Source organism: Rhipicephalus microplus, chromosome 1 (assembly GCF_043290135.1).
Source record: "Rhipicephalus microplus isolate Deutch F79 chromosome 1, USDA_Rmic, whole genome shotgun sequence".
NCBI lineage: Eukaryota > Metazoa > Arthropoda > Arachnida > Ixodida > Ixodidae > Rhipicephalus > Rhipicephalus microplus.
The window spans coordinates 67,486,727-67,513,575 of NC_134700.1; the positions used below are offsets into that span (position 1 = coordinate 67,486,727).

Below are 26,849 nucleotides of genomic sequence, written 5' to 3' on the forward strand. Positions count from 1 at the left end.
GCGCTTCGAGATAGGTAATAGTGCACTTCAAGTTGTAAAAGACTATGTCTACTTAGGGCAGGTAATAACCGCAGAGCCGAACCACGAGATCGAAGTAACTAGAAGAATAAGAATGGGGTTGAGCACATTCGGCAAGCACTCTCAAATTATGACAGGTAGATTGCCACTATCCCTCAAGAGGAAGGTATAGAACAGCTGTATCTTGCCGATACTTAGCTACGGAGCAGAAACCTGGAGACTTACAAAGAGGGTTCAGCTTAAATTGGGGACGACGCAGCGATCAATGGAAAAAAAAAATGGTAGGTGTAACCTTAAGAGACAAGAAGAGAGCAGAGTGGATTAGGGGACAAACGGGGGTTAAGGATATCATAGTTGAAATAAAGAAGAGGAAATGGACATGGGCCGGACAAGTAGCGAGTAGACAGGATAACCGCTGGTCATTAAGGGTAACTAACTGGATTCCCAGAGAAGGGAAGCGGGTTAGGGGGAGACAGAAGGTTAGGTGGGCAAATGAGATTAAGAAGTTTGCGGGTATAAATTGGCAGCAGCAAGCACAGGACCGGGTTGACTGGCGGAACATGGGAGAGGCCTTCGTCCTGCAGTGGACGTAGTCAGGCTGATGATGGTGATGATGATATATATATATATATTGTTACCACATGTGTAATTTAGGTATGTGCACTTGTGTAGCGGGAAACATGGTGGTGGCAGAAGAAGACGTTTGGTTGGTGGCAAGAGCTCGCTGCTGCGTGTTCACTGCTGTATACCGTCGAGTCGACCGTTACGTCGGCTCTGAATAAACCCCTCTCGTAGACGTAACAGAGTGGTGGAGGTGCTGGGTACGGCACGTCGACGTACCATGGAGCCACAGCTGTTCGTAGTTCGCCGGAGCCGTCGTCTTGCCGGTCTGCCGCCGACAACAGTCGTCATGGCCCAGAGCGAAGGTCAGGAATCAACTGCCTCGACTTCGCGCACGTCTACGCTGGCTACACCTAGGCATCACTACTTGGAACCCCGCCCGTTCGCGGGATTGGCAGGAGAATATGTGGACGCGTGGCTAACGCACAACAAAAGGGTGAGCCGGTACAACCACTGGAACTCTATCGATCAGCTGGAAAACGTCGCGCTGTTTCTCACGGACACTGCCCTGATGTGGTAAGAAAACCACAGAGCCCTTGAGAACATGGGCACTTTTTGCTCCAGAACACAAGAAGTGTTTTGGTGACTCCGACTCAAAAAAGAAAAGCGCGGAGCGGACTCTTGCTGAGAGAACCCAGACTCCTTGAAAAACCTGCACTGCTTATATAGAGGACGTTCTTAAGCTTTGCAAGATTATAAACCCGCAGATGTCTGAAGAAGACAGGGTCGGACACCTCTTGAAAGGCATAGCGGAAGACGTCTGCAATTTTCTGATAGGCAGGTATGACCTCACCTCTGCCTCCGACGTCCAACATCACTGCCGCACGTTTGAAAAATTGAAGACTCGTTGCATCGCCCCGAAATTCGGTAGGCTGGCAAATGTGACAACGGTCGCCAGCGTCGACGTGAGCCCGCCCACCGACCTTGCCGCTACTATTCGGGCAATTGTGCGTGAAGAGCTGCAGCGACAAGGTGGTAGGGTACACGAAAGCATTCCGCATCCCACTACCAATCCACCCTACTACACGGCGGCGCCATTAGCTCCTTTGCCATGATCGGTATGTGTGGCAGACATAAGCGAAACTGGAAATACGCGGCCACGTCGTGACTCATTCGCGACCGACCAGCGATATGGCCAATGCCTTCGTCACGGCCCCGCCACCCAGAGGTGGGCAGCCCCGGCTCAGCAAGCTCGTCACCGACCCTTCACAGCTGAGCGGTCTCAGCTTTGGTTCGGCGAGCGTCCTCTACCAGTCTGCTACAACTGTGGCTTCGAAGGACACATTGCCAGTTATTGCAACTGCCGGCAGCCACCAAGGTACGACCGATCACCGAGATTTAACCGTTCTGGCGTTACCCGAGCACCGACATTCCCGGGAAGCGCGTCTTACGAGATCCCAGGACCGCTACGAAACCAGTCTCCGGCCTCTGACCGCAGTGTGACACCACCACCTGCCCTCGCACCAACCGATCACCGTCTCCTCGGCGCCGCCACTCCTCGCCTCCTACGGAAAACTAGCCGGCGCGGCCGTTGGAGGTGAGGTCGCCGGACAGTCTTCGATTTCAACAGATATACCTCCATTAGCTTCCATGTTTAGAAATAAGGTTCGAGTGCTTATCGATGGTGTACCAACAATGGCGTTGGTGGACACAGTTGCAACCATGTCAGTAATGAGTTTAGTTTTCACCCGCCTTCTTGGACGAAAGGTTATGTTTCGTGGAGTGAGCGGCGAGGTGTTACAACCTGTTGGCGTCTGCACTGTGATTGTTAGTTTGGCGTGCCAGAACTTTGTCGCAGAGTTTGCTGTTCTCCTTCATACTACGCATGACGTCATTCTGTGACACGATTTCTTGAAGCTATGTGGTGCTACTGTCGATGGCCGCACAGGACAAATTACAGTAGATTACGATATCCCAGTTGCGTTTATGGAAAACTCGCCCTCTCAAGAAAGTGCTCTTTGCGTTTCTGTGGACACAACTGTGCCGCCTTTGTCTGCAAAGTGTGTCCCTGTTGTCTGTTCACTTGCAAGCGAGGAAACATTTGACGCAACTGTGGAGCCCGTGCATCTCAGTTGCATAAAGACAGTCTTAATACCCTACTGCACGCTATCGGTTGCGCAAGGGCATACTGGTTTATGGGTGATTAACTGCTCTAATGAACCTACAGTGCTGCCGGAGTGTCTGAAAATTGCAGAGATTCGTGAACACCAAGTATTCTCGCTTGCCACCCTTGCAGAAAGCAGTGATTTTCCTGATAAGACCCGTTGCGATAATCTGCACGCCAGGGACACCACCATTATGGCTATGATTGATAAGTCACTCAGCACCAAGGAACGTAATGAACTGGCTAGTATTCTGCGCAAACATGCCGGTATTTTTTATTTCGCTCAGCATGATTCACCGTCATTCCCTGCTTCTCGTATAAAGCACCGAATCGACACATCTCACAGACCTCTCCAACAGAAACTATATCGTGTATCGCCTTCGGAACGCGCAGTGATCAATAAACAGGTTTGCGAGATGCTCAAGCAAAAGGTAATTCAAGAATCATGTAGTCCGTGGGCCGCTCCAGTAACTCTAGTGAAGAAGAAGGATGGGACATGGCGATTTTGTGTTGACTACCGCCGTCTCAACGCCATCACTAAAAAAGGCCCATATCCACTCCCGCGGATTGATGATGCTATCGACTGTCTATCATCGGCCTCTTACTTTTCGTCTGTGAATGAGGTCAGGCTACTGGCAGATTCCAATGCACGAGGAAGACAAGAAGAAAACGGAATTTGTTACAACAGATGGACTACTTGAATTCAATGTGATGCCGTTCGGACTCTGCAACGCGCCCCCAACTTTTGAGCGATTTATGGACAACATTCTGCGTGGATTGAAGTGGGAAGTGTGTATGTGTTACTTGGACGGCGTTGTAATTTTTGGGCGCACCTTTTGTGAGCACAACACATACCTTGGCCTCGTACTAGACTGCCTAAGCAAAGCACGCTTGGTGCTCAATTCAAAGAAATGTCGTTTTGGAGAGCGCCAAACACTCGTCCTTGGACACTTAGTAAACACAGAAGGCATACGACCGGATCCCGCCAAGACCGGATACCGCCAAGTGGATGCGTTTAAGCAACCAAACTCGGTGAAAGAACTGCGCAGCTTTTTGGGGCTTTGTTCATACTTTCGCCGATTCAGTCCTGGCTTTGCCAATATCGCATACCCGCTCACGTGTCTGCTTCAGAAAGGTGCGCAGTTTGACTGGACCCCGGAATGCGAGTCTGCTTTTTCGGAGTTGAAGTTTCTTTTGACGTCTCATCCGATTCTTCGACACTTCAATCCTCTGGCGCCCACTGAGATTCACACAGACGCCACCGGTATTGGTGTAGGTGCTGTCCTGGTTCAACGCTTGGATAATCAAGAACACGTCCTAGCGTATGCAAGTCGCTCGCTCAGCAAGTCCGAGCGTAACTACACTGTCACAGAGCAAGAATGCCTTGCAGTAGTCTTCGCAGTGCAGCGCTTCCGGTCCTACCTGTACGGACGCCCCTTTACCGTCGTGACAGACCATCAATCTCTCTGCTGGTTGGTCAATCTGCGTGACCCATCTGCTCGGCTGGCACGCTGGGCACTTCGTCTACAAGAATATGACTTCACGGTTTCCTATAAAAGTGGCCGACGTCACGCTGATGCAGATTGTTTTTCGCGACTACCGCTTCCAACGACGGAATGTGACGTGGACACCTTCGATACCTACATCGCATCACTCTACCAACCATTTCCCGATAACAAGACCTTTAAGGATGAGCAACAAAGGGACAGCACCATACAACAGCTTCTTGCTACGAAACCAAAATCATCGCCTACGCGCTTCTGCATCCGAGACAGGCTAGTTTGCAAAAATAACTACACCAACACCGGCTCACGATATCTTGCGGTGGTTGCGAAGAGTCTTCGCGTTTATGTCTTGCAGGCTATGCATGATGACCCAACATCCGGTCATCTAGGCACAGCGAAAACTCTTGGGCCGTCTTCAAGAAAGATTCTACTGGCCAAAATGCGCCAGACGACGGAACAATACGTGTCTAGCTGTAACGAGTGCCAACGTCATAAGCGCCCAACAAGTGCTCCTTTAGGGCGATTACATCCGGTGCCGCCCCCTAGAACTCCATTCGAGCAAGTCGGGATTGACCTCCTTGGACCCTTTTCCCGGTCTTCTGATGGAAATCGCTGGATAGTCGTTTGCACCGACCATTTAACACGGTACTGCGAGACAGCTGCCATATCATCGGCAACTGCAGCCGATGTGTCTTCGTTCATGCTACGTTTTGTAATTCTTCGACATGGACCTCCCAAAATTGTAATCAGTGACCGTGACCGACAATTCACAGCAGACGTGATGGAAGAGATGCTTCATGTCTGCGCTTCAAGGTTTCGGCACTCTACACCATATCATCTCCGAACGAATGGTCTAACTAAATGAACAAACAGAACTCTCATGAACATGCTGTCTATGTATGTCGCATCAGATCACAAGGACTGGGAGAGTATTATACCTTTTATCAATTATGCATTCAACACCGCACAGCATAAAACTACCGGCTACAGTCCTTTCTTCTATATGCTCGGCCACCTCGTCATACCCTGAATACCATCTTCCCGTGTTTGGACCACCATGATCCCTGCATATCCGAGATCATCTGTCGGGCCGAAGAAGCTAGACGCCTTGCTTATTTGCGCACTCTTGCTTCGCGAGACCGCTCGAAGGCACATTTTGACCACCGACGCCGACACGTGACGTACAATCGCGGCGACCTAGTGTTGTTGTGGACACCAACTAGAAAACGCGGTTTGAGCGAGAAACTGCTAGTGCCCTATGCGGGACCTTATCTTGTTGTAGACCGCATCAGTGATTTAGTTTACCGCATAGCGCGTCTCCATTCAAACGGCCGACGGTCTGCAAAAACTGAACTTGTCCATGTTGCACGTTTGAAGCGCTTTATTCCTCGAGAGACTGTTTGATTCGCCCAGTGGGCTTCGACTGCGCGAAGGAAAATGTTACCAAATGTGTAATTTAGGTATGTGCACCTGTGTAGCGGGGAACATGGTGGTGGCAGAAGAAGAGGACGTTCGGTTGGTGGCAAGAGCTCGCTGCTGCGCGTTCACTGCTGTATACCGTCGAGTCGACCGTTACGTCGGCTCTGAATAAACCCCTGTCGTAGACGTAACAATATATATATATATATATATATATATATATATATATATATATATATATATATATATATATATATATATATATATATATATATATAGATGAAATAGATGATCAGAGTTTCTTCCGGCTACCGTAATAAAAGATATAAACTTCGAGAATAGTGAAGTATAGGAAACAAAACAATAAAATATTTATTTAATCCTAACAGTTTAGGCTGGTGGACCAGCCTTCTTCGGAGGATGTAAGTGAAATGATACAAGTTCCCGTAGCAGAGGGTCACCCTCACAGTTTAAAGACACTCCAAAAAAAAGAGAGAGAGAAAAAGACAAGCGGGCGAACGAGGTAGCAACAAACAACAAGAAGCAGAAGAAGGAGATGAACTAGAAAGGAGCGACGGAGAGCCGCCGGAAACGAGCGGGTAATTCTGGCATTGTTACTATATATATATATATATATATATATATATATATATATATATATATATATATATATATATATATATATATATGAGATCTAACAGACAATAATGCCAATGAAGGTATAGGAGAAGTTATTAGGCCGATTGTAATTTAAATGAGAATAAAGAAAAGTGGGTGAAAAGATAACTTGCCATGGGCAGGATTCGAACCTGCGACCTTCGAATATCGCGTTCGATGCTCTACCACTGAGCTACCCTGGCAGCTATCCCCCCAGCCACTTTATTGGGTATCTATGTCAATTTAAACGTGGGAGTGTCAGTCAGCGCCACTACTAGCCATGGCGGCGAGTGTGGTACACTCTTTATGAGCCTGTTGGCGTCACGTAGCACGTGAACTTATTACTAACTGGCAACTGACCAATAGTCCCCCGTATACAACCTAGAGGCACCAAGTCTGCCAGTACGAGACCCTCGTTAATGAATAAGGGAAACAAGTGTATACTTAAGGGCTCCTTTTTCGTGTTTTACACAATATTAATGAGATCTAACAGACAATAATGCCAAGGAAGGTATAGGAGAAGTGGGTGAAAAGTTAACTTGCCGTGGGCAGGATCCTACACGGCAAGTTATCTTTTCACCCACTTTTCTTTTTTCTCATATACATTACAATTGGCCTAATAACTTCCTCTATACCTTCCTTGGCATTATTGTGTGTTGGACCACTGACCACTGAAGAGCTGACGGCAATAAGTAGCGTTTTCTGTTTTCCTGTAACTTTTTGTGCATGCTAATGCGTGCAAATATGCTGCAGCGCGTTGCCCAACAGGTTTACGAACGTGTACAGAATAAATTTCTTCAAGTCTAACCAGCAGTACCTTTTTTTTTTCAGGCCCACTTCCACAATGCTGTCGACAACGTATTGTGATGCGCTGCTCAAGTTTACCATACGCATGTACCAGCATTTGCAGTCAAAAAACATGGAGAACGAAAACGTTGTGTGCTCGCCCTTCAGCATAACCAGCGCGCTCGCGATGCTTGGTGGTGGAGCGGGCAGCACTACATCTAAACAAATATTTGCTGTTCTAAACTTGAAGGCGAGCAAGGACAAGATCCGCGAGCATTTTCGCAACTTGCTGACCACGATGTCTGGCTGTGCTCCTGGTGCCACATTCTTCGTGGCCAATAGAATCTACAGTGACCAGCAATTTCCAGTCCGAAGCAGCTACATAGATCTCCTGGAATCGTCATATAGAGCAACGCTGAAGACCGTCAACTTCACGAGCGACCACGAGGCAGTTCGACAGGAAGCCAACCACTGGGCCTCGGAGCAAACTGCATCCAAGGTTCAAGACATGCTTCGTCCCGGCAGCGTCGACTCTCGCACTCTGTTAGTTCATACGAGTGCCATCTCCTTCAAAAGCTTTTGGCAATTTCCTTTCCATTCTGTTAATACAACGCGACAGAACTTTCGCATTGACTACAAGACCACCGTGCGAGTGAACATGATGCTTACAGACTGCAGTTTCAAAGTAGGCCACTCAGAGGAGCTGTGTGCCAGGGCCTTGGAGATACCATACAGAGGCCAAAAAGCATCGATGGTAATCCTCCTGCCCGACGAGGTTGAGGGATTGTTCTCCCTAGAAGATTCGATAACTTGGACTAGGATTTCCATGCTTCTTGCAGATATGAAGGTACAAGACGTAGAAGTAAGCCTTCCGAAGTTCAAGTTGGATTATACTTTACCTCTAAAGAAGACATTGGAAGATCTCGGCGTCAAGGACTTGTTTACGCCGGGCGAAGCGGACCTCTCGGGTATCTTCCAAAGCGATCGGCCAGCGGTGTCCGAGATCATCCACAAGGCGGCAGTCGAGGTGAATGAAGAAGGCACCGAACCTGCAGCTAGCATGGCCAGGGCGGTTATCGAGTCTACCGGAAAGGTCGCTGCGCAGACAATGCGATTCACCGTGGATCATCCTTTCATGTTTTTCATAAAAAGCAACGAACCAGACGTCATCATCTTTATGGGTTCAGTGAGAAAACTGTGAACGAGAACAGTGCGAATATAAACCAGCCAATCCCTTCGTTTTGGTCTGTAGGCGTTTAGCAGCCAAGTAAAAAACTGTAGAACAACTGAGCCTGAAGATAGGCTATATATGCGAATTCGATCTTGCAGAAGCGTTCCAGTATTCACTTTACCTGAAACGGAGGATAAACAATTGAGATCCTACAGACAATGACTGTTGAATTTTATTATCATTGTGTCTAAGAAAAAAAACGAGCCCCTAAATTTACACTTCTGTCATTCATGAGTTAAAGTAGCATGATCAGATATACCACTGCCAATACCGAAGGAGATGCTTTTTTACGTCATAACAAATAGAATGCTGACAGGCCACCGTGTCCTTTCAACATACGCTTCGCCACAAAACTTAATGTTCAGAATTGTTTGTGAAACGTTCCCCATTAATGCACGCAAAGTAGGCTGTGGATAAAACGCGTTCGTGCTGCGAATACAGTGCATTTTCACAATGAAATATGTAGCCTCCTTAGGTTTAAGAATGGCCATTTTTCACATATTTCAGAAATTCAACAGTGTGTACATCAAAACGATTCCCAAATGTGTGCATTATTAGGAAGCAAAACAGTGCCCTAAGGCGAGCATTCACCTACAAGGCTCGTGAAACACAGATTATTTCTGCGATCACAGTCAATTGTTTTGTGAAGAAGCCGTGATTACGCAGTCGCTTGCTTTGAAGAAGGTAGTGTGTGGTAAAACTCGCTAAAAGTTAACAAAAACGCATAACAAGAAACGCAAGAGCGCCAGAATCAAACCAATACTCTGTCGGCAGTGCTGTGCAAGGTACCGGTGTCCTGAGTCTATCATGATACATCGCCCTACGTGTTTGTGTTCCTGCACTGTTAACATTCAGCTTTAACTAAAACAACCCGGTTTTGTCACCTATCAGTGGCTTGGCGTCCTAACTTTCGTTTTTTAACACTACTGCCAAATGGCACCATATCTCCCGCAGCGCCTCCGGACAGGAGATGACGTCTTTCGAAATCCCTTTTTCCTTTTATTCCTCATAGAATGCACACTCTTGAAAAAAAGGTAGTATACTTGCTAACTTTGGAGTAGTAATGTTTTGTCCTATATGTTACAACCCTGGTAGTAAGCGCAGTTAGTAATGGCGAGGGTGGTAACAGCTACTGCCTTTGCTGTTGCTACAGGCCTTTTGTAACTCTTATCACTCTAGCTGTTACCAACCATGGGTAGTAACTTTTAAATGTTTCAAGTAAAAACGCAGTGACTGATATTACCCGGTTCATTTATTTTAGCACATTATTTCTTTTGTGCAAATGTTACCAAACTTTGGGTAATCTTGCGTGGGGTGTCATAAACATAGAGAATATACAAATGTAACAAGTTCACTATTTTTATTACTTATTCCGGCACATCACACAATATCTACTATTATTGCATGATTCATAAACAGTGCATTCAGATGTAACGAGCAGAATGGTTACGTAGTGACTAGAGCTGTGTTCCAATTCTTAGACAGCACGTAGACAGTATACGAAGACTGCTTAGAAGACAGCATCGAGCCCATGCTGTCAATTCAGTCAGTACGGCAGCAGTTTCGTTGTTATACCCATTTTGACAACTTGGCGCAAAAGAATACTTCTTCTGCCAAGGTTGTTCTATCTAACTCAGCGTTACTTTAATCACTCGAGTAAAAAATACCACGCACAAGCGACTACAATCGCCAGCGCCTGTTGGCTGAACGCACGCTCAACGTTGCTATTTTAGCCACCATAACGTTGCTTTGAGGGAAGAGAAAGGCGCTGTGGTGCCACCATGCCGTGCACGAAAATTTTTGTGTGTTTCGCCTCGTCGCCGCTGCTGGTTTCCGCTCTCCGCTCGTCCCACTACCCCTATTTAGAGCACTGTAGTGAAGTGTTTCGATTTCGATGCATTCCGCAACTCATATGATTGAATTGCTCTGTCGTAGCAGTGGTGGGTGGGAACAGGAACTGTCGTTGACTTTATTACTGTTTGTTGAGGCCTGGTTTGGACCAATTGACGTGCTGCGTCACGTCGCCGATAGTAGTGCGTACTACTCGCACTACGCTCGCACTACTATCGGCGACATGACGCAGCACGTTGCACTACTCGTACTACTGTGCGAGTAGTGCGAGCGAAGACTAGTGCGAGCGTACGAAAAGGCTCAGCACGAACCGTCGAAGGGCTGGCACGCATAAAAAAGGCGTGCGCGTTCGGACGAACAAAACGACAATGTTCGTGCCTGTGGAGCTCTCTTTGTTCGACGAGACGAACCCAGATTGGGCGCCGTCTCAGCAACTCGGCTGCTGCTCCAAGCATACAGGTGCTGCGCGGCATGAGCGCGAGGGAAGACGGCATCATGATAAGTGGCAATCGCAGTTCGAATGGCGCCGACAACATGCCGACACGATGATCGCGGATGCAGGAGCTGAGCCGGACGTGTGCTGCCGCTGATGTCGCCGCGTCACCACTGCCCGTTCACCTGTTGACGAAAAATCAAAGAACGCTGCATTACGAACCCTTCTGTCCCGAGCAAATCCTCCATGACCAACGCTAATGAGTACATATCCACTTTCATCATGAATTTCCCCTTCTGCCACTTCAAAATTTAATCACGCGTTTCTGCTGCTGAACAAGATGAAGGCACCCGTTCGTGTAGATGAATCCGAATGCGGCTCCCGCACGATGACAGTTCATATACAGTGACTAAATTCTCAGTACTTCGTTCGCACACACGTACGCTCATACGTATGCACACACGTACAGCAACACGCAAACGAGGAGGCGCTATCGGCGCACGCCGCCACGTGAGCACCTCACTGTACTGGCGTGAGAACTGAGCGCAGACATCGGTATTTGTTGATTAGGCAGGGTTCATGCATCGCTATTTGATATTTCAGGGTTGTAGTATGTATAAATTTGTTGAACATTTAAACTTACCTCTGCAACGACGCTCGCGAAGCAGCTTAGCAGACAGGCTTTTTCCCAGCCGCTGGTGAAGTAGTTGTGCGCTTCCACTGATTTCAAAGCCTTCGATTCACCTGAGTTACAAAACTGGTGCTCAAAACCATATAGTTCATGATGCCACCATGCGACACCTCTGGGATGGCAGAGATGTTTGAAGTATAGTGCCCATTCCTGGTCGATGTACGCGTGTACGGATCCACTCTGTCACTCAAGTGCACCTTCTCCTCGTAGCAAGAACGATCTTCTAAGAACTTCGAGTGGCACGCCGCATTTAACGGCTGTCTTGTGCCAACCGGCATCATGATGCAGAAAAAGAGAAAAAAAAACAATCGCGAGGAAGATAGTGACCGTGGCAGTGCGGCTCTGTCGTACTGAATACTGCAATCACACCACAAGCACGCGCGGTGGTTCATACATATGGCCGCTGCAGTACGACCGTAGCAACAGTGACGTCATGAGCTATGTATTGAGTTGGCGCTTGGATTAAACGTTTGGGTCATTAATTGAATAGCTTGGCACTCAGAATATTTCATGGCATGTGGATTATTCAAGCAGGCACTTTGATTAAAGTGAGCGGGAAAACGTAAAGTTGGTAGGGTTAGAGTGTACTAGAAGTGTTGAGTGGCATGACCGCGCCTCGCCGCCTGATCCTTTCCGCATTGCCCGTAGCGGCAGCGCTGCAATCGAATAGTACTAAAAGAGCTGTGCACCACGTGCAGGAACTGCTATGCGTTTCGGCTCCTCCGTCGTGCTTTCTTGATTCAGATTTCTTCGTAGCTGCCCATCATTCATGTCTAGCACTTAATGTCATAGTCCTTGAAGTATGACAAGCCAATATACTGAACTTGAGCTCCATAAGAGCCCTTGTAGAGATCGAAAATAATTAAAAAAAAAGGAGTCTTATAACAATTTCTTCTGTCTTAACGGTTTTTTCGTTAGTTAGGTGTCTACAATAGGCAGAATAACTGAGCCGATATATTGGAAGTTAGCTGCGCTCAGAAAGCTGTGAGATTTTAAAAATTCCGTTTCAAACGCACGCAGAACCAGGATGCAGCTAGTAGAGAGGGGAGAGGGAGGGAACCTTAACACCGTACACCATGATTTTTTTTCGTGATTTAACTTTTTAGGGTAAAGTATTTACACGCATTCACAGTGACCACCAATTGCCAAAGTTAGTGGCTCTGCTGCATCCCCCCCTTCAAAAAAATTCTGGGTGCTAGCTAGCTTTGCGCTGAAGCTGAATATAACGTGTCTCTGTACAAATACGCGCTGCAAATTTTACCTTTTCGACAGTATGACGTCCTAAAACTAGTTCGTCTAATTTACTCGGACGAGAAATGCACCGCCTAAAAATAGCAGCTGTGCTAAGGGGCATTGCATGGATGTTGTTGATGGGGCGGTGACGTGCGACTTAAATGTGTGTACTTGTGGTTATGTATACATACATACATACATACATACATACATACATACATACATACATACATACATACATACATACATACATACATACATACATACATACATACATACATACATACATACATACATACATACATACATACATACATACATACATACATACATACATACATACATACATACATACATACATACATACATACATACATACATACATACATACATACATACATACATACATACATACATACATACATACATACATACATACATACATACATACATACGTGTGTGTGTTTACTGTGTACGTATACAAGTTAATTTCTCAAAACAAGATGCACCACTGCCTGCCTACACTTTTGACACTTAATAATAGAACTATGGTTATAATACAAAACATCGTCCTAAATTCGCTGGCTTGCAATGGCGTTACGCCAATAGATTATTTGGAAAGCAGCACAATTTAAGCCGTTGGTAGAAAATGAGAAGTGGTTACTTTGAATTTACGCAGATTAGCAGACAGGCTATAAATACAATTGGCACTTTTTAATATGTTTGTGTGACTTTTTGACATGTTCAATATGTAATAGGCCTGTCAGAAAGCAAAAATTATCTTCCGCGAAACTGCCATGATGAGTCGTGATCGATATAAATGTCGTAACAGCGTTACACGGGTTCCTTGTGAAATGATCGAGTGCATGTAGGCTAATATAAGGAACACTGTGCTCTGCATATCGTAGTGACGGCCGACAAAACGAGCGTATCATTTAATAGCAGTATTGATTCTTCTCCTCTCTTTCTAGTTCACCAGTAGCCACTTAATATGTAACGCAGCTCAAAGTGCTGCTTGAGTGAGAAGCTAGACGCATCCGTGCAAACTTCGATTGACATTTTTCTTTCTTTTTGTTTGTGGGTCGGCAGGCTCTTAAAACAGTGAATGTATCGACGCAATTTCGGCGTGCCTGCATATTCACTCGTGTACCATGGCGCGTAGCGGTGAGTCTACTTATAAAGGCTCAGAAACACATTAAACGCGCTACAAACGAGCAATTACACGCTTTCACAGGCTACGGCGTGCACGCTCTCAATTCAGGCGCTCCTGAGATCTTCAGTACCATGGGACAAGACCGCCGCCGCTACTGTCATCCGCCGGAGAATCAGCCGAGATGCGGCGCGGCCGCCTCGTTCACTCCACTGCCCCCTTCTAGTACACTGTAGTAGTACACTGTAGTAGTACACTGTAATAGGGCTGAAGTGGAGGCGGCAGCCCTCAGGTGAAGCTGCGCGCCGGTATCTTGCCATAGGCAGAAATCTCGCCTTCCGCAACTTGAGCGGTTGGAGCCGGGCAGATGTTCCAGATGTTCGCCGGTGTTGTATAGTGGCCGGACGTTGTAATAGATGCACCGTGCCTTTCTTAAGGCTACACAGTTCAAGTGAAAAGGTTTTCTGGGATAATATTTCAGATGTAAGCGTCATATTTCGAGCTCCATGAAAACGGAACACATGCATCTTGATAGCTCTCAACCTGTATTCACATATCACACGGTCATTTTTTCTTCCTACCGGGTTTCTTAAGAAACAAAATGTTCGAAGAACTTCGTGGTGTGCTGTTGAACGCTTGTGTCATTAGGTGACGAGATTACTGGTAGCGAGAATACAGCACTCGTCGAAATATTGTAAGAACCGGACTAAATTGTGACCCGCAAGTTGACTGACTGGGGCTACGTTTCTAAAACACCCGCGATGTCCTCTGTACACATCCTTGTGCTTGTAGATACCCCTAAGCGACTGGGAAAATAAAATAACGTTAACTATTCGTTGAAATTATATAGGCGTCTACAAGATCATTTCGTTCTTTATTTAGCGGTGTAGCCAGAATAGCTCTCAGTGCACGACACGGGTGAAGTGAGTGCGCTTTGAGTTACTGTGGATTTTTTGAACAGAAGGGGGGGGTGAGGGGGACGCGAGCCCGCCCCCCCACTGAGATAAGTTTGCAAAGCTGAGCTGCCCCCTCCCCCCCCCCCCCCTCAATTTCGACAGTGGTCACTGTCGGCTGCACACTGGGAAACCCAAGAACTAAGGCGAAATTTTCATTCACCACAGTAATCGCTCAATTATATTGTTACGAGGAAATGAGAATGTTACCAGGGAATGTTTTAATATAGTGAAATTTTTCCGACATTTCTGCTGTGACGATTTTTTTTTTTTTTTGAAGGCTTGCCTTGCGCGCCGCCTATGTGATGCTTTCACGCCTTGTACTGTACCATATTGCAAAGCTGGCTACAGTACAAGGCGCGGACGCGTATACTGCTTTGCTATGGACGCTTCGCCTGCTTTGTTATGAATGTGAACGAGCAATCATTCTATGGACTAATCAGAGTGCTTGCTGCTTCAAGAAAATCATTTTCTTTATTCGAAAATGAATAGCATGATCCCTGCTCTGTAGAAGCTGCTGGAAGCCGATAATTCTTTTTTTGAATGTTTCAGTTTTGCCGTACTAGCAGCGCCAAAAAAAATTATTCCCGGTTTTGTCTTTGACGTACATGATCAGCCCATCTGCACCCCATTCGTGGCCTCCCCTTCAGCAAGATTCATCTAAACCTCCTTGGGTTGAACCCCCCAAACCACTCATGTCTATATACTGTTCCCTGCATCTGAATTTCATATAACCAAAATTATCAATTTGCTCTCATTTCTGAAACGTTCTCAGGATATCTTTGGAAGACTTTGGTAACTACATGTTCTACTATAATTACTCTTTTTATTAAACATCTAGACAGTGCTGTAGGAAGTAGCAACGTTGGGTAGTAGTGCAGAGTTCGCTGAACAAAAACCGAAACTGCACAAGACTTCGCGACAGTTGCCAACGGATAGATGATTACTGTGACGTCACGGCACGTGGGTTGCTGCCTGTCTGCTTGCGCCGAGTACCCCGACTCCTTCGAAGGAATGTGAACAGGCTCAGCTAAATGAAGTGTTGCTTAGCTTTAGCTTGATTTTAGCAGCCCTTTAGCATACGATGGAGGTCCTGCTATATAGCATTGCAGCCGTGCTATTGGCCGCCGTGAGTTCAGCTAAATCGGACGATGTGATGGGCTGCGGTGGTTTCATTCGTTCCAACGTAACCATTAACTACTCACGGGTCGAAGTAAAATTGTAAGTATACCTGGATTGTAAATTGTATGTATCAGGACGAACTATGGCTTTCTCGGACAAATTATGGCTTTCTCGCCATAGTTCGTCCTGATTAGGATGAGAATGTAGCCTATTTACTGCGAGCTTGCAGCAAGTGTACGATGCTGAAACGAAGTGCTGCCGTTCCCCGTGTCTGGCGCCCGCATGCCGACTTGTCGAGAACGTTTGTGCTAACGTTCTGCCGGCGCCCTAGTGAATAACTCACGAAGCGCCCCAACGATGGGCCAGCCACGATGGTCAGTTAAACGATGTGCCTATTGAGATGTGCTGTGTCACACCTTGTTTTCCTTACGTGTGTAGCCGCCGGTTTTGTTTCCTCATCTTCAACCTTGAGCATGGCTGGCGAAGGGAAGTGTATGACGATCGAATACTGAAGAAGGAAAAAAAAAAAACATTTTTTCTTGTGAAGTTCGCGACGCATTATGGATTCAAAATCGAAGATTTGCTGTAGTAATATGCAGTGTTCAGCCATTTGAAGAAAATAGCAAGAAGAAAAGGAAAACGCACGCTTCCTTTAGATGTAGTGTTTCGTCTGCGCGCCCTTATTCAAGATAGGCCAATAGCCCGAGTACCTGTGCGGAAAAATAGGTAAAAAGCCTGGGCGCTTATCCGTATTTTAGTTTTCTCATGGTAAATATTTTCTATAGTCGTGCAGTGTGGCAGCTAGGCCACTCGCTTGACTGTGTACCGTCTTTATTATTTGAGTGAAAAGGTCATTGAACTTGCAATATATCCATGCGTTCAAGTTCTTCGTAGTAATGTTGCCCGTTTTGTTTATCATCGTGACTGGAAACTTCACACGTCGCAGAGCTTAAAAAAAAAAAACTTGCAAACCTCATCAGCATGTCAACAATCTGCATCCGTCATCTGCCACTAATTGACTATTTGACTATTAGTAGAATAAACATTTGAATATTTGGGTACTTTTTGTACATCTATGTAGTCTACTTTTCTCTGATATGCCTCGAAAAAAATATTTGAATTAAAATAGGGCTAGTAGAATAAGTTCTATTTCCTGAAAAACACTCTGACATATAACACTGTTAGTTCAAAGAAATGTAGTTTTACTTCAACCGGGATAGTGTTAAACTATTAAAGTAGTGCTGATAATGACAATCTCTATGTTGTCAGACTTTACTCTAAATTATATTGCTCCTCATAGCCACGCATTCTATTCAAACACTTTCAGTTATTGGCACTTAGCACCAACATGCAGATATTGTTTGTTGTGGGTACAGCTTCATAGTTGCAGTTGCCTTAGGGTTTGCATGACACCCAGCTCTTGCCTTTTGCATACATATATTTATCCATCAAAGCAGTTAGTGAAATTGTATGTGCCAAGATGGTGGGTCACATAGGAAGCGCCTTGGGACACATCATCCATGTGTTAAGACACTTCTATACTTGGCCTGCACTAAAATATTTATCGACGTCACGGATGAGCTTAGGAAAAGCTAGTGGATGGGCACATGTTTCTACAACCCTGATATGTGATCATGTCGCAAGTTCTCATTCATCATTTCTGAAAGCAGCGATTTGTGTAGACTGACAGAAAGTTGACTTATTTGGTGAGGATTCATTTTAAGAGAAAGTGAGGTATGCAAATACTCTTCGAGTGAAAGAATCAACAGAAGACTGGAACTTCCATTTTTCATTGTGTCTATAGGACTTCTGCAGTGATTTTCATGAGATCATTACTCGAAGCTGCTTGCTGTTTCCTAGGCGCAGTACACATGTAACTTCACAACAGCTCCTGTACCGCATTTAGTTACTACCACGTGAATTAGATGTGGTGTTTGAAGTAATTAAACACCACATGTATTTACTTCAGATTCCTTCTTTACTTAGTAAAGTAAAAAATAATTTGGACTTCTCAAGTAAATTGTGCTGTAACATGTACAGTACTCATGAATTGAAAGAGGACAACTCAGGGCTAAGTAAAGCACCTTTCGATTCAACAACCTGCAGTTCAGGTCCTATATGCATAATTTTGACTGAATGTGTACATCACAGCCAAAGTCATCTTTAGAGAACAGATTTTTTGTAACATGATGGAGTAACAATCATTATACTAAAGGCTTTGACATTGCATTTGAATCTGTGTGTACTGTGCATGGCAGTCCATGCAGTTCAGCATAATGTGTGCAGTGTTTAATAAGAGGACAAGGAAAAGAAACATTCCCTAGGACAACCCTGGGTAGCTTGGTGAATTGGTAGGTGAACAAAAATACTATTGCATCTTTCTGACAGCCCTCGATCTGTGTTCTCATTGGCATGCCCAACTTGTCATTCAACGCAACGTTCACTTTGCTCCATGTTACATTGTTGTAAAAACAGATAAAACATCAGTGGAAAACAGGAAAGAAAAGAGAATTATGAAAATTTGTTTTACAGTAAATGAACTTGCCAGTTGAACACCCTTTTATGTTGCTGGTTTGCTCACTTATGCAGGTGCCAATGAGAAGTTTCTAAATGCACTTGTTTGTGTTGGGCCTAAACTCTTTGGGCTGCAGCAGGAAACATTAGCAAACCTGCTGCTGTGGAGAGAGTGTACGTATTATTCATCCACTAGGAAGCTTCATCTAGAGGTTATATAGTTGATTCGTGAAAGAAAAGTGAGCATTATTACAACCTGTCTTTGCGTGTAGTATCATTGTAGTCATTTGTTTATTTGTCTGCAGACTAACGAGACAGGGTAGCCAGAAGTACCAGACAGAAGGGGCACCCAACAATGGGTACTATTTGATCCCGCTGTACGACCGTGGGGACTACACGCTGCGGGTGGACCCGCCTCCCGGTTGGCTCTTTGAGCCTTCTTCCGTGGACTTGCACATCGACGGCACCACGGACCCCTGCAGCACAGCACAAGACATCAACTTTGTCTTCAGAGGATTCTCCATTGTGGACAAAGTAGGCATTTTTATGGCAGCCTGCAGTGCATGTGGTCATATGCACAACATGCAGTTTTTTTTTCTCTTCTAGTGGATCTGAGTGCAGTTTAAATGGTAGTGAAAACAATCTTGTCTTAAAAAAATAGACATCTCTGAAAAGGGGGCATCACAACGATCTTAAGGGAGCACTGACATCAAATTTACTCATGCAAAAATTTTTGCCTCAATGTTTAGCTATCAACCCTCTAGTAGGGATCTGCGAGCTGAAACGTAACTGAGAGATGAATAGCTATCACTTTTATTGATTTATACAACTGGCTTTGGAGAGCATGCAAAGAGGCAAAGCTGCTGTTGAGGATCACGTAACATCAGATCTGCTGAAAGATGGAGGGCAGATTGGGTTACAAAAAGAAGCCACCCTGTTTACAAGGTGCCTCCTGAGGGGAAGAGTACCAAAGTCTTGGAAGAATGCTAACATCATCTTAATACATAAGAAAGGAGTTAACAAGGACTTGAAGAATTACAGGCCGATCAGCTTGCTCTCTGTAGTATACAAGCTATTTACAAAGGTAATTGCTAACCGAGTAAAGAAAACATTGGAATTCAATCAACCAAAGAAACAAGCAGGATTTCAAACAGGCTACTCAACAATCGACCACATTCATACTATCAATCAGTAATAGAGAAGTGCTCAGAATATAACCAGCCACTATACATAGCCTTCATAGGTTTCGAGAAGGCGTTTGATTCAGTAGAAATGTCAGCCGTCGTGCAGACACTGCGGAATCAGGGCGTTGATGAAGTATATATAAACATCCTGGAAGAAATCTACAGGGGATCAACTGCTACCATAATGCTTCATAAAGAAAGCAACAGAACACCAATCAAGAAGGGTGTAAGGCAGGGGGACACAATCTCCCTAATGCTGTTTACCGCATCCTTACAGGAGGTTTTCAGAAGCCTAGAATGGGAACAGTTAGGGATAAGAGTTAATGGAGAGTACATTAGTAACCTGCGCTTCGCCGATGGCATTGCATTGCTGAGTAACTCAGGGGACGAATTGCAACTTATGATTACGGAGTTAGACAAAGAGAGCAGAAAGGTGGGTCTAAAAATTAGTCTGCAGAAAACGAAAGTAATGTACAACAACCTCGGAAACGAGCAGCGCTTCGAGATAGGTAATAGTGCACTTGAAGTTGTAAAAGACTATGTCTACTTAGGGCAGGTAATAACCGCAGATCCTAACCACGAGATCGAAGTAACTAGAAGAATAAGAATGGGATGTAGCACATTTGGCAAGCACTCTCAAATTATGACAGGTAGATTGCCACTATTCCTCAAGAGGAAGGTATATAACAGCTGTATCTTGCCGGTACTTAGCTACGGAGCAGAAACCTGGAGACTTACAAAGAGGGTTCAGCTTAAATTGAGGACGGCACAGCGATCAATGGGAAGATAAATGGTAGGTGTAACCTTAAGAGACAAGAAGAGAGCACAGTGGATTAGGGAAAAAAAGCGGTTAAGAATATCATAGTTGAAATCACGAAGAGGAAATGGACATGGGCCGGGCATGTAGCGCATAAGCAGGATAACCGCTGGTCATTAAGGGTAACTAACTGGATTCCCAGAGAAGGCAAACGGGTTAGGGGGAGACAGAAGGTTAGGTGGGCAAATGAGATTAAGAAGTTTTCGGGTATAAATTGGCAGCAGCAAGCACAGGACCGGGCTAACTGGCGGAACATGGGAGAGGCCTTTGTCCTGCAGTGGACGTAGTCAGGCTGATGATGATGATGATGATCTGCCATAATTCAAAACGAATGGCAAGCCCGCTGTTTTTAGCTCTGGGAGTGCTTCCTCGCTGTCACTTCCAGATCAGGCCACAACTGACCACTTCTCCCCATAAAACAGCGACGTGACGACGTGAAGGGCAGGTCGCGGGATTAAATCCCGGCCGTGGCAACCGCATTTTCGATGGAGGCGAAAATGCTTGACGTCCATGTGCTTAGATTTATGTGCACGGTGTGAACCACACGTGATCAAAATTTTCGGAGCCCTCCACTACGGCGTCTCTCATAATCATATGATGCTCTTGGGAAGTTAAACTCCAGCAATTATTAAGAGTAACGCGAGTGTCAGCTGCTCCGCAAACATTTCGTCTGCTAGTTGCACACACTCAATAATGCCTTGTCACCTGCATTGCCGTGTTAGCCGTATGAAGTGTCAACAAGGGTCGAATGTGACCGTCTGGAGCGTGAAATCGGCGCGTTTCGTGATGTCATGAATGATTTTTGCTTTGATTCTACCTTTTCAGAACAGCGATTCTAAAATGAAGGTCGTTCCAAGCAGCAGTGAGGAGGTACCCGAGGACGCATGCTTCGGCCATGCTTGCCTGTGTGTCTCAATTAGTTATATCATGGAGCTTTGGCATGCACGGCATTTAGGTATACCCAAAGGAATCAATGGAATATCGGTATGGGCAAGGAGCCACTGGGTAAATACAATATGTCTTTTGCTTGCCAGGTTCTTCTTTGCATCTCCTGATGGCCCTACTTATTCAGCTTCTCAGAGTTGCAGTGGCAGGAACCTGGTATTACACGGATGCAAAGTGGTCTCTACGTACAGACTAAAATTCACTATTACTGATACCTGCGTCATACTTGTTAGCAATAACATCAGTCTGTACGCTACTCAAGTTTGATAGCTTGTGGTCGTGTTGGTGTGTAACGTACGTGTAATAAAAAGGCACCCTCATTGGGCTTTTTTCGCACTTCCAATCAGGCGACTGCAACTCGCAACAGTTCCCCGACTTGCTGACTGATGAGCACATGTTGAATCACACTCTTTTCTTGCGCCACTCTTTCATGGTCTTGTAATTTCAAAAAATCATTCAAAGTGGTATGACGGATATCAAACATGAAAAGTGAGTGCTTTTCCAGGTTTCGGCACCAGTCAGTGCCACGATAAAAAAATCACAGCATATCCACGAGGTGAATGATGATGAGTGGGCGAAGCTCCTGAGGGAATCATCGGTTAACAGTGAATCTTCCATGTAATTCACTGAGTCGATCATCATTTAAAGACGTGAGAAATACTGTGTGTGTATTGTTGCGGATCTCAGCGCTGTTCACCTGTAGTCGCTTCGAATCCCAGCGCTGAGCACCCGTTATTGCCGACCGGGGTCTACCCGGTCTTTTGTGGTAGTGTGGTGTAACTTCGGGTTGAGGAAACGAACGCTGACAAAATGGGGATACGAAAAACAAACAGGTTTATGGCACTATTTACACTTATTCACAGCATAGAGAGGTTGGGAGTTCACAAACAACGAGCGTGGTGGTTGAACTGTTACATGGTCCAGAGCGACGTCCGGCACTCTACGGCGTCCTTTTAAGCCCTGTCGGGCTCCTCCTCCTTGAATGGAACACCAATCACACAAGCAAAACACCACCCACAGGCATCAGTCAGTAACGCACAGTCCACCGAATAGTTATTGCCTCTCCCAACTCAATTCTCTGAGAAGAGGGGAAATGGGGTTCTCTCCCGGAACAATATGGCGCTTAGGTTGCTTCTTCCGTCTTTCCTTAAAAGGGCAACCAAGGAGTAGAGGCTTGAATCGCTGAGACATGACCTGTGCGGTTGGTCTGCTTTGCAGTCTCGCTAAACAAGCTGGCCCGGAGGAATTGCTTTTAGGGACATTGGCTCTCGGCCCATCTTCTAATCCCTTTGTCGCTCCCCGCCACTGGATCCGAGAAACTGGGGTTCCGGGCGAGGGAGCACTGCCCGGCTACGTTTCTCAGCGACAGCATGGCGCCTACAGATGTCGGTCATAACACTATGCTGTGCCGCTTGGGCCTCCCGCTCTCGTATGGCATGTTCTTGGTAGCTGTGTCGCGCAGCTTCACAGCGCGCCACCAGTGAACGAATTTTATTACAATGCTCCCCCTATTGTACGTCGCCGCACTAAATCGAACGATTGCCTTCCACCATCGACACGCGCCATATACGACATCATTCATATGATAACATCTCGCATCTTTTATTATCAACTACAGGTATGGCCATATGGTTTTATAACACCTTGCATCTATTCATCAACTACAAGTACCACCATCTAGTGAACACTCCAAATATCCCCATCTAGTTTTATAACATCATGCATCAACTACCACCATCTAGTGAACACTGCGAAAACTAAACTACACGGCGACAACTTTCTGTGGCAGCACAGCCAAAGCTACGTGGGTGGAGCTTCTGCACATGTGTTATTACGCTAAGTAGTTTGTTTTTTTGTTTTCGTGTGATATTGGTTTAGGTTTCGCTAGTGTATCTAACATGTACTTTTCGCACGACCACCATGCCATAAATCTTATTTATTTGGGAGGAAATAAATGTTCATTTTTAAAGGGAAAAAACACTGAGCTTCTTTGAGCATTGCGATTCATTTTAGAAAAAATGAAGGTACGGCCGAGCAGGAACTGGGGAATCGAAACAACGAAAAGCCAAGAAATCATTTTCTGTATTGCAGTGCATACTTGGTCGGCATAATTTTTTTTTCATCTTTTAGAGAAATAACAAGCTGGAGACGCTCATGTTATTTTTGAAGGGATGCGAAGGCAGCGTCGAGAAGCAGAAGTCTTGACACTGATCGGTCATGAGCAGGCGTCTGGCATTCGTAAATTGAAGTTGGTTGAACGCAATGTTTTTTTTTTCACAGTCAACATAGTAATATACATAAAGGTGTCTGTTCCCCAGGCAAAGCACAAGAAACGACTACCTCCGTAGACACCGACGGGAGCGATGTTACAGTACGCAATCTTCAGCATTATCGTGTCAACACTATTACCCAGCTGAAACACTGACCACGTATATAATGCAATTTAGCAATCTGGTTATTGGTTTTACGTACAGTTTCGAATTGCGCTTTCTTCCAAGCAGCTGGTGCTGCCGAAGACTGGCAGGTTGCCGGTGTCACTTTCAAGGTGGCTATAGGGATAATATTCCCACTTTCACGGATGATATCACTCGCACTCATATTCTCGGTGATTGCATGTGCAGGAGACCAGATATTTGGAGACGCACCGCTGTCTTCATTTCTTCCTGCTCGATGAATACAGAGCACCTAACGAACACGCACTCATGCTCGCTCACAAGCTTTGATGTGAACTTGCTGCAACCGAGCGATGCCATCATTGTTTACCAAGGCAGGGAAAAAGTGAAATGGCACCAGAAAGCAAGAAAACTAGAAACAGCAAAGAATGAAAAACCTACACGGGTGATGCTTCGTAATAATGATTCGAACAATCTTGAACATAATATTTACATCTTTTCTTTCTATATCTTCCATTATGCTACGCAGCACACCAAAGTAAGCGTTCATGGAGTACATGCAGAAGCGTAGTAAGAAAGGGCGTGCTTGGGCTTCATAGCCGTGGCTGCGTTGCCACAGAAAGTTGTCGCTGAATATAGTGGTGGCTACCTACTACTACTACAACTACATATTTCAGAGGATATACAGACCCACGCTTTGTGGAGCTTCGCCCCTGAAACACTTGAATTGTAGACTTCATCGCTACTACCGCATCGTCCCTCAGTATTGTATGCCTAAAATGTATCCCACCGAACACATTGCACTAGTGTTGATGTCACAGGGTAGAACACTGCATGGGCCCGGGCCGCCCCAAAAGCCTGGGCGGGTACGTCGAAAGAATTTCCTGGCGAGTCCGGGTCTAGCTCGGTCTTTAAAGTGCACGCCTGGGCCGGGTCAGGCTTGATTCTAGGGGCCTGGGCTTGCGACTGTGGGCCGGGCCGGACTCAGGCCCGGCCCACAGTTGAGCCTTGGAGCACACGCGAACATTCTGGACTGCACTGTCTAGGGCATTCTGTGCCAAACTGAACTGACACGTACTAAGAGTTGGTGGAATTTGAAGCTCGCTCTGATCAAGTCCGTGCTAACTCAGTACGATAGGATAGAGAACGTCCTAGATTCAAAGATATTTGTGGAAGACTTCAATATGGCCATAATGACTAAGGTTGTGGAATTCTTGGTGCCTTTCAAGGAGCCAAGTGAAAAGCTTGAGCAGGACAAAGGGGTAACATTGTCCCTTGTGTTGATGTAGTATGATTCAAAACTGAAGAAGCACCTTACTGCTGCTTCTCAGACTCGCCAAAAGTGTGCAAGCTCATGTTGAGGACGCGAGAATTTCTTCAAATAAAATGGCCCACAGGAGTGCTTCACAATGGGGCAACATTCTTGTGGCTGCCTCTTAAAACACCTTCTAATTCTTGATGAGCTGGAGAGGAAAACTGTTCACAGCAGAGTACGCGAATTGTTGATTGATCTACATTTGCATTTGCCACAAGGAGAAACGAGCACAGACCAGCCGGATAATGAACCCTGAGCGAAGTGTACGTCCCTTGATGAGTTTAATTAAGGAGTGACACGGTGCTGCAGAAGCTTAACCAGCCAACAGTGAGTTTGACAGATGCCTTCAAGACAGTGACTTCTGTGCGGACATTGAGAAATTTTTTCAGTGGTTGGAGACCCAATGTAAGAAATACCATGGGCTTTCATTTCTTGTAATAAAAATATTGCAAAACAAATATTGCAATTATTAATTTGCATCCCATCTACGAGTGCCAGCGGTGAACACTGTTTCAGTATAGCCTGGTGTGTACCCCAAGACAGAAGGACTTGCTTGAAGCCAAAAAACTGTACATCTACTTTCCTCCATGGTGTGGCTCAAACAACTTGCTAGTGTTGCTCAAGAACATGGTAGCTTTCCGCCTTTTCCTGGGCTTTTAGCATTCAATTCCTATGGCATCATTGTCTGGTGCGGTGTTTTTCTGTCACTAGGTGTTATTTTAAGCGCGTTTTTTCTGTTTGTTTCATGAAGAAGGGTGAAGCCTTTTATCTGGAATACCATCAAGTATGGTATGTAACAGCTTTATTATATAAATATATTGCATATGGCAATTAGTTTGCATAACGATGTTAGAATATGAAGATCTTATATTTCATCTGCTTTTGGTGGCTGTTAACCATATATAATGTCAATGTTTTTAATGTTCCGACAACAAGTTATTAATCGGGAGTCTCTTTTAAAAAATTGTGTAACTAATGTTTCCAATGCTAGTGTAAAAAAGAGCATTAACGAAAACATCTTGAATATGCTTCTGGGTACTTTTTCACATTGGTTGTACGCTTCTTCTGAACTAATGTTTCTTGCTATGTTTTATTTTCACTCTGTTGTTATTGTAATGAATTGCCATGTCCCATAGAGGCAACATTTGATTTTATTCTTTGGTATTACGTGCAAAAAAATCACAGCATATCCACGGAGTGAATGATGATGAGTGGGGCAAAGCGTTCGTAGGCTCGTTTGTGCTTTCGTTCGTCCACTTGTTCTTGCTTTCGTCTGTCCGCGTGACCATCCGTGCGTCCATCCATCCATCTGTCTGTCTGTGACTGTTTGTGTGTCCATCCGTCCGTGCATCTATCCATCTGTCCGTCTATCCGTCAGCTAGTCTGTTCGTCCTTCTGTGCGTCTATCTAGTGAACACTCCAAGTACCGCCATCTCCCATCGCCTGTGGCACATACCCGCTCTAGAGCGGGTATGTGCCATCGGTGGTTATGTTCTATTACATACGTACAAGGAATAGACAGACCCATGCCTTAACGAGCTTCACGCCTAAGGCCACCATATGATTACGGGCCCCGCCCCAGTAAGGACCTGATTACTTGCGACCACCTGGAGTTCTTTAACGTGCACCTAAAGATAAGTAAAGGGTGTTCTTGCATTTTGCCCCATGGAGGAAGGGAAAAGAAATGAGGGAGCATTACGTCACTCGAGTCAAACCCAACGTGTCAACAGCCCACCGTGCCGGCTCAACATGTGATCAAAATGTCAGGATAGACAGACCCACGCCTTAACGAGCTTTACGCCTAAGGCCACCATATGATTACGAGCCACGCCCCAGTAAGAACCTGATTACTTTCGACCACCGGGAGTTCTTTAACGTGCACCTAAAGATAAGTAAGGGGTGTTCTT

At 45.5% G+C, this 26,849-nt stretch overlaps 2 protein-coding genes and 1 non-coding gene across 3 annotated transcripts in view; 2 read left to right on the top strand and 1 right to left on the bottom strand.

Moving 5' to 3' along the window:
- Positions 1-6,455: 6,455 nt before the first annotated feature.
- TRNAS-CGA (transfer RNA serine (anticodon CGA)) lies at positions 6,456-6,527 on the bottom strand. Its single transcript has one exon. It is a non-coding gene; the product is annotated as a tRNA-Ser (tRNA).
- Positions 6,528-7,192: 665 nt separating this feature from the next.
- LOC119177998 (iris) lies at positions 7,193-8,595 on the top strand. The gene has a single exon (XM_037429170.2). The coding sequence runs from the start codon at positions 7,217-7,219 to the stop codon at positions 8,309-8,311; it is 1,095 nt and encodes a 364-aa protein (XP_037285067.2). The 5' UTR covers positions 7,193-7,216; the 3' UTR covers positions 8,312-8,595.
- A 7,018-nt stretch (positions 8,596-15,613) lies between these two features.
- Positions 15,614-26,849, top strand: part of LOC119178741 (BOS complex subunit NOMO1) — a 104,241-nt gene continuing 93,005 nt past the window's right edge. The window contains exons 1-2 of the mRNA XM_037429974.2: positions 15,614-15,873; positions 18,594-18,822. Of these exons, the coding sequence (XP_037285871.1) occupies positions 15,737-15,873; positions 18,594-18,822 (366 nt within the window). The 5' untranslated portion in view covers positions 15,614-15,736. The remainder of the gene's footprint in view (positions 15,874-18,593; positions 18,823-26,849) is intronic.

Excerpts from the sequence above, each read along its gene's own strand:
- LOC119177998 (XM_037429170.2), top strand. The coding sequence starts at position 7,217 with ATGTACCAGCATTTGCAGTCAAAAAACATGGAGAACGAAAACGTTGTG.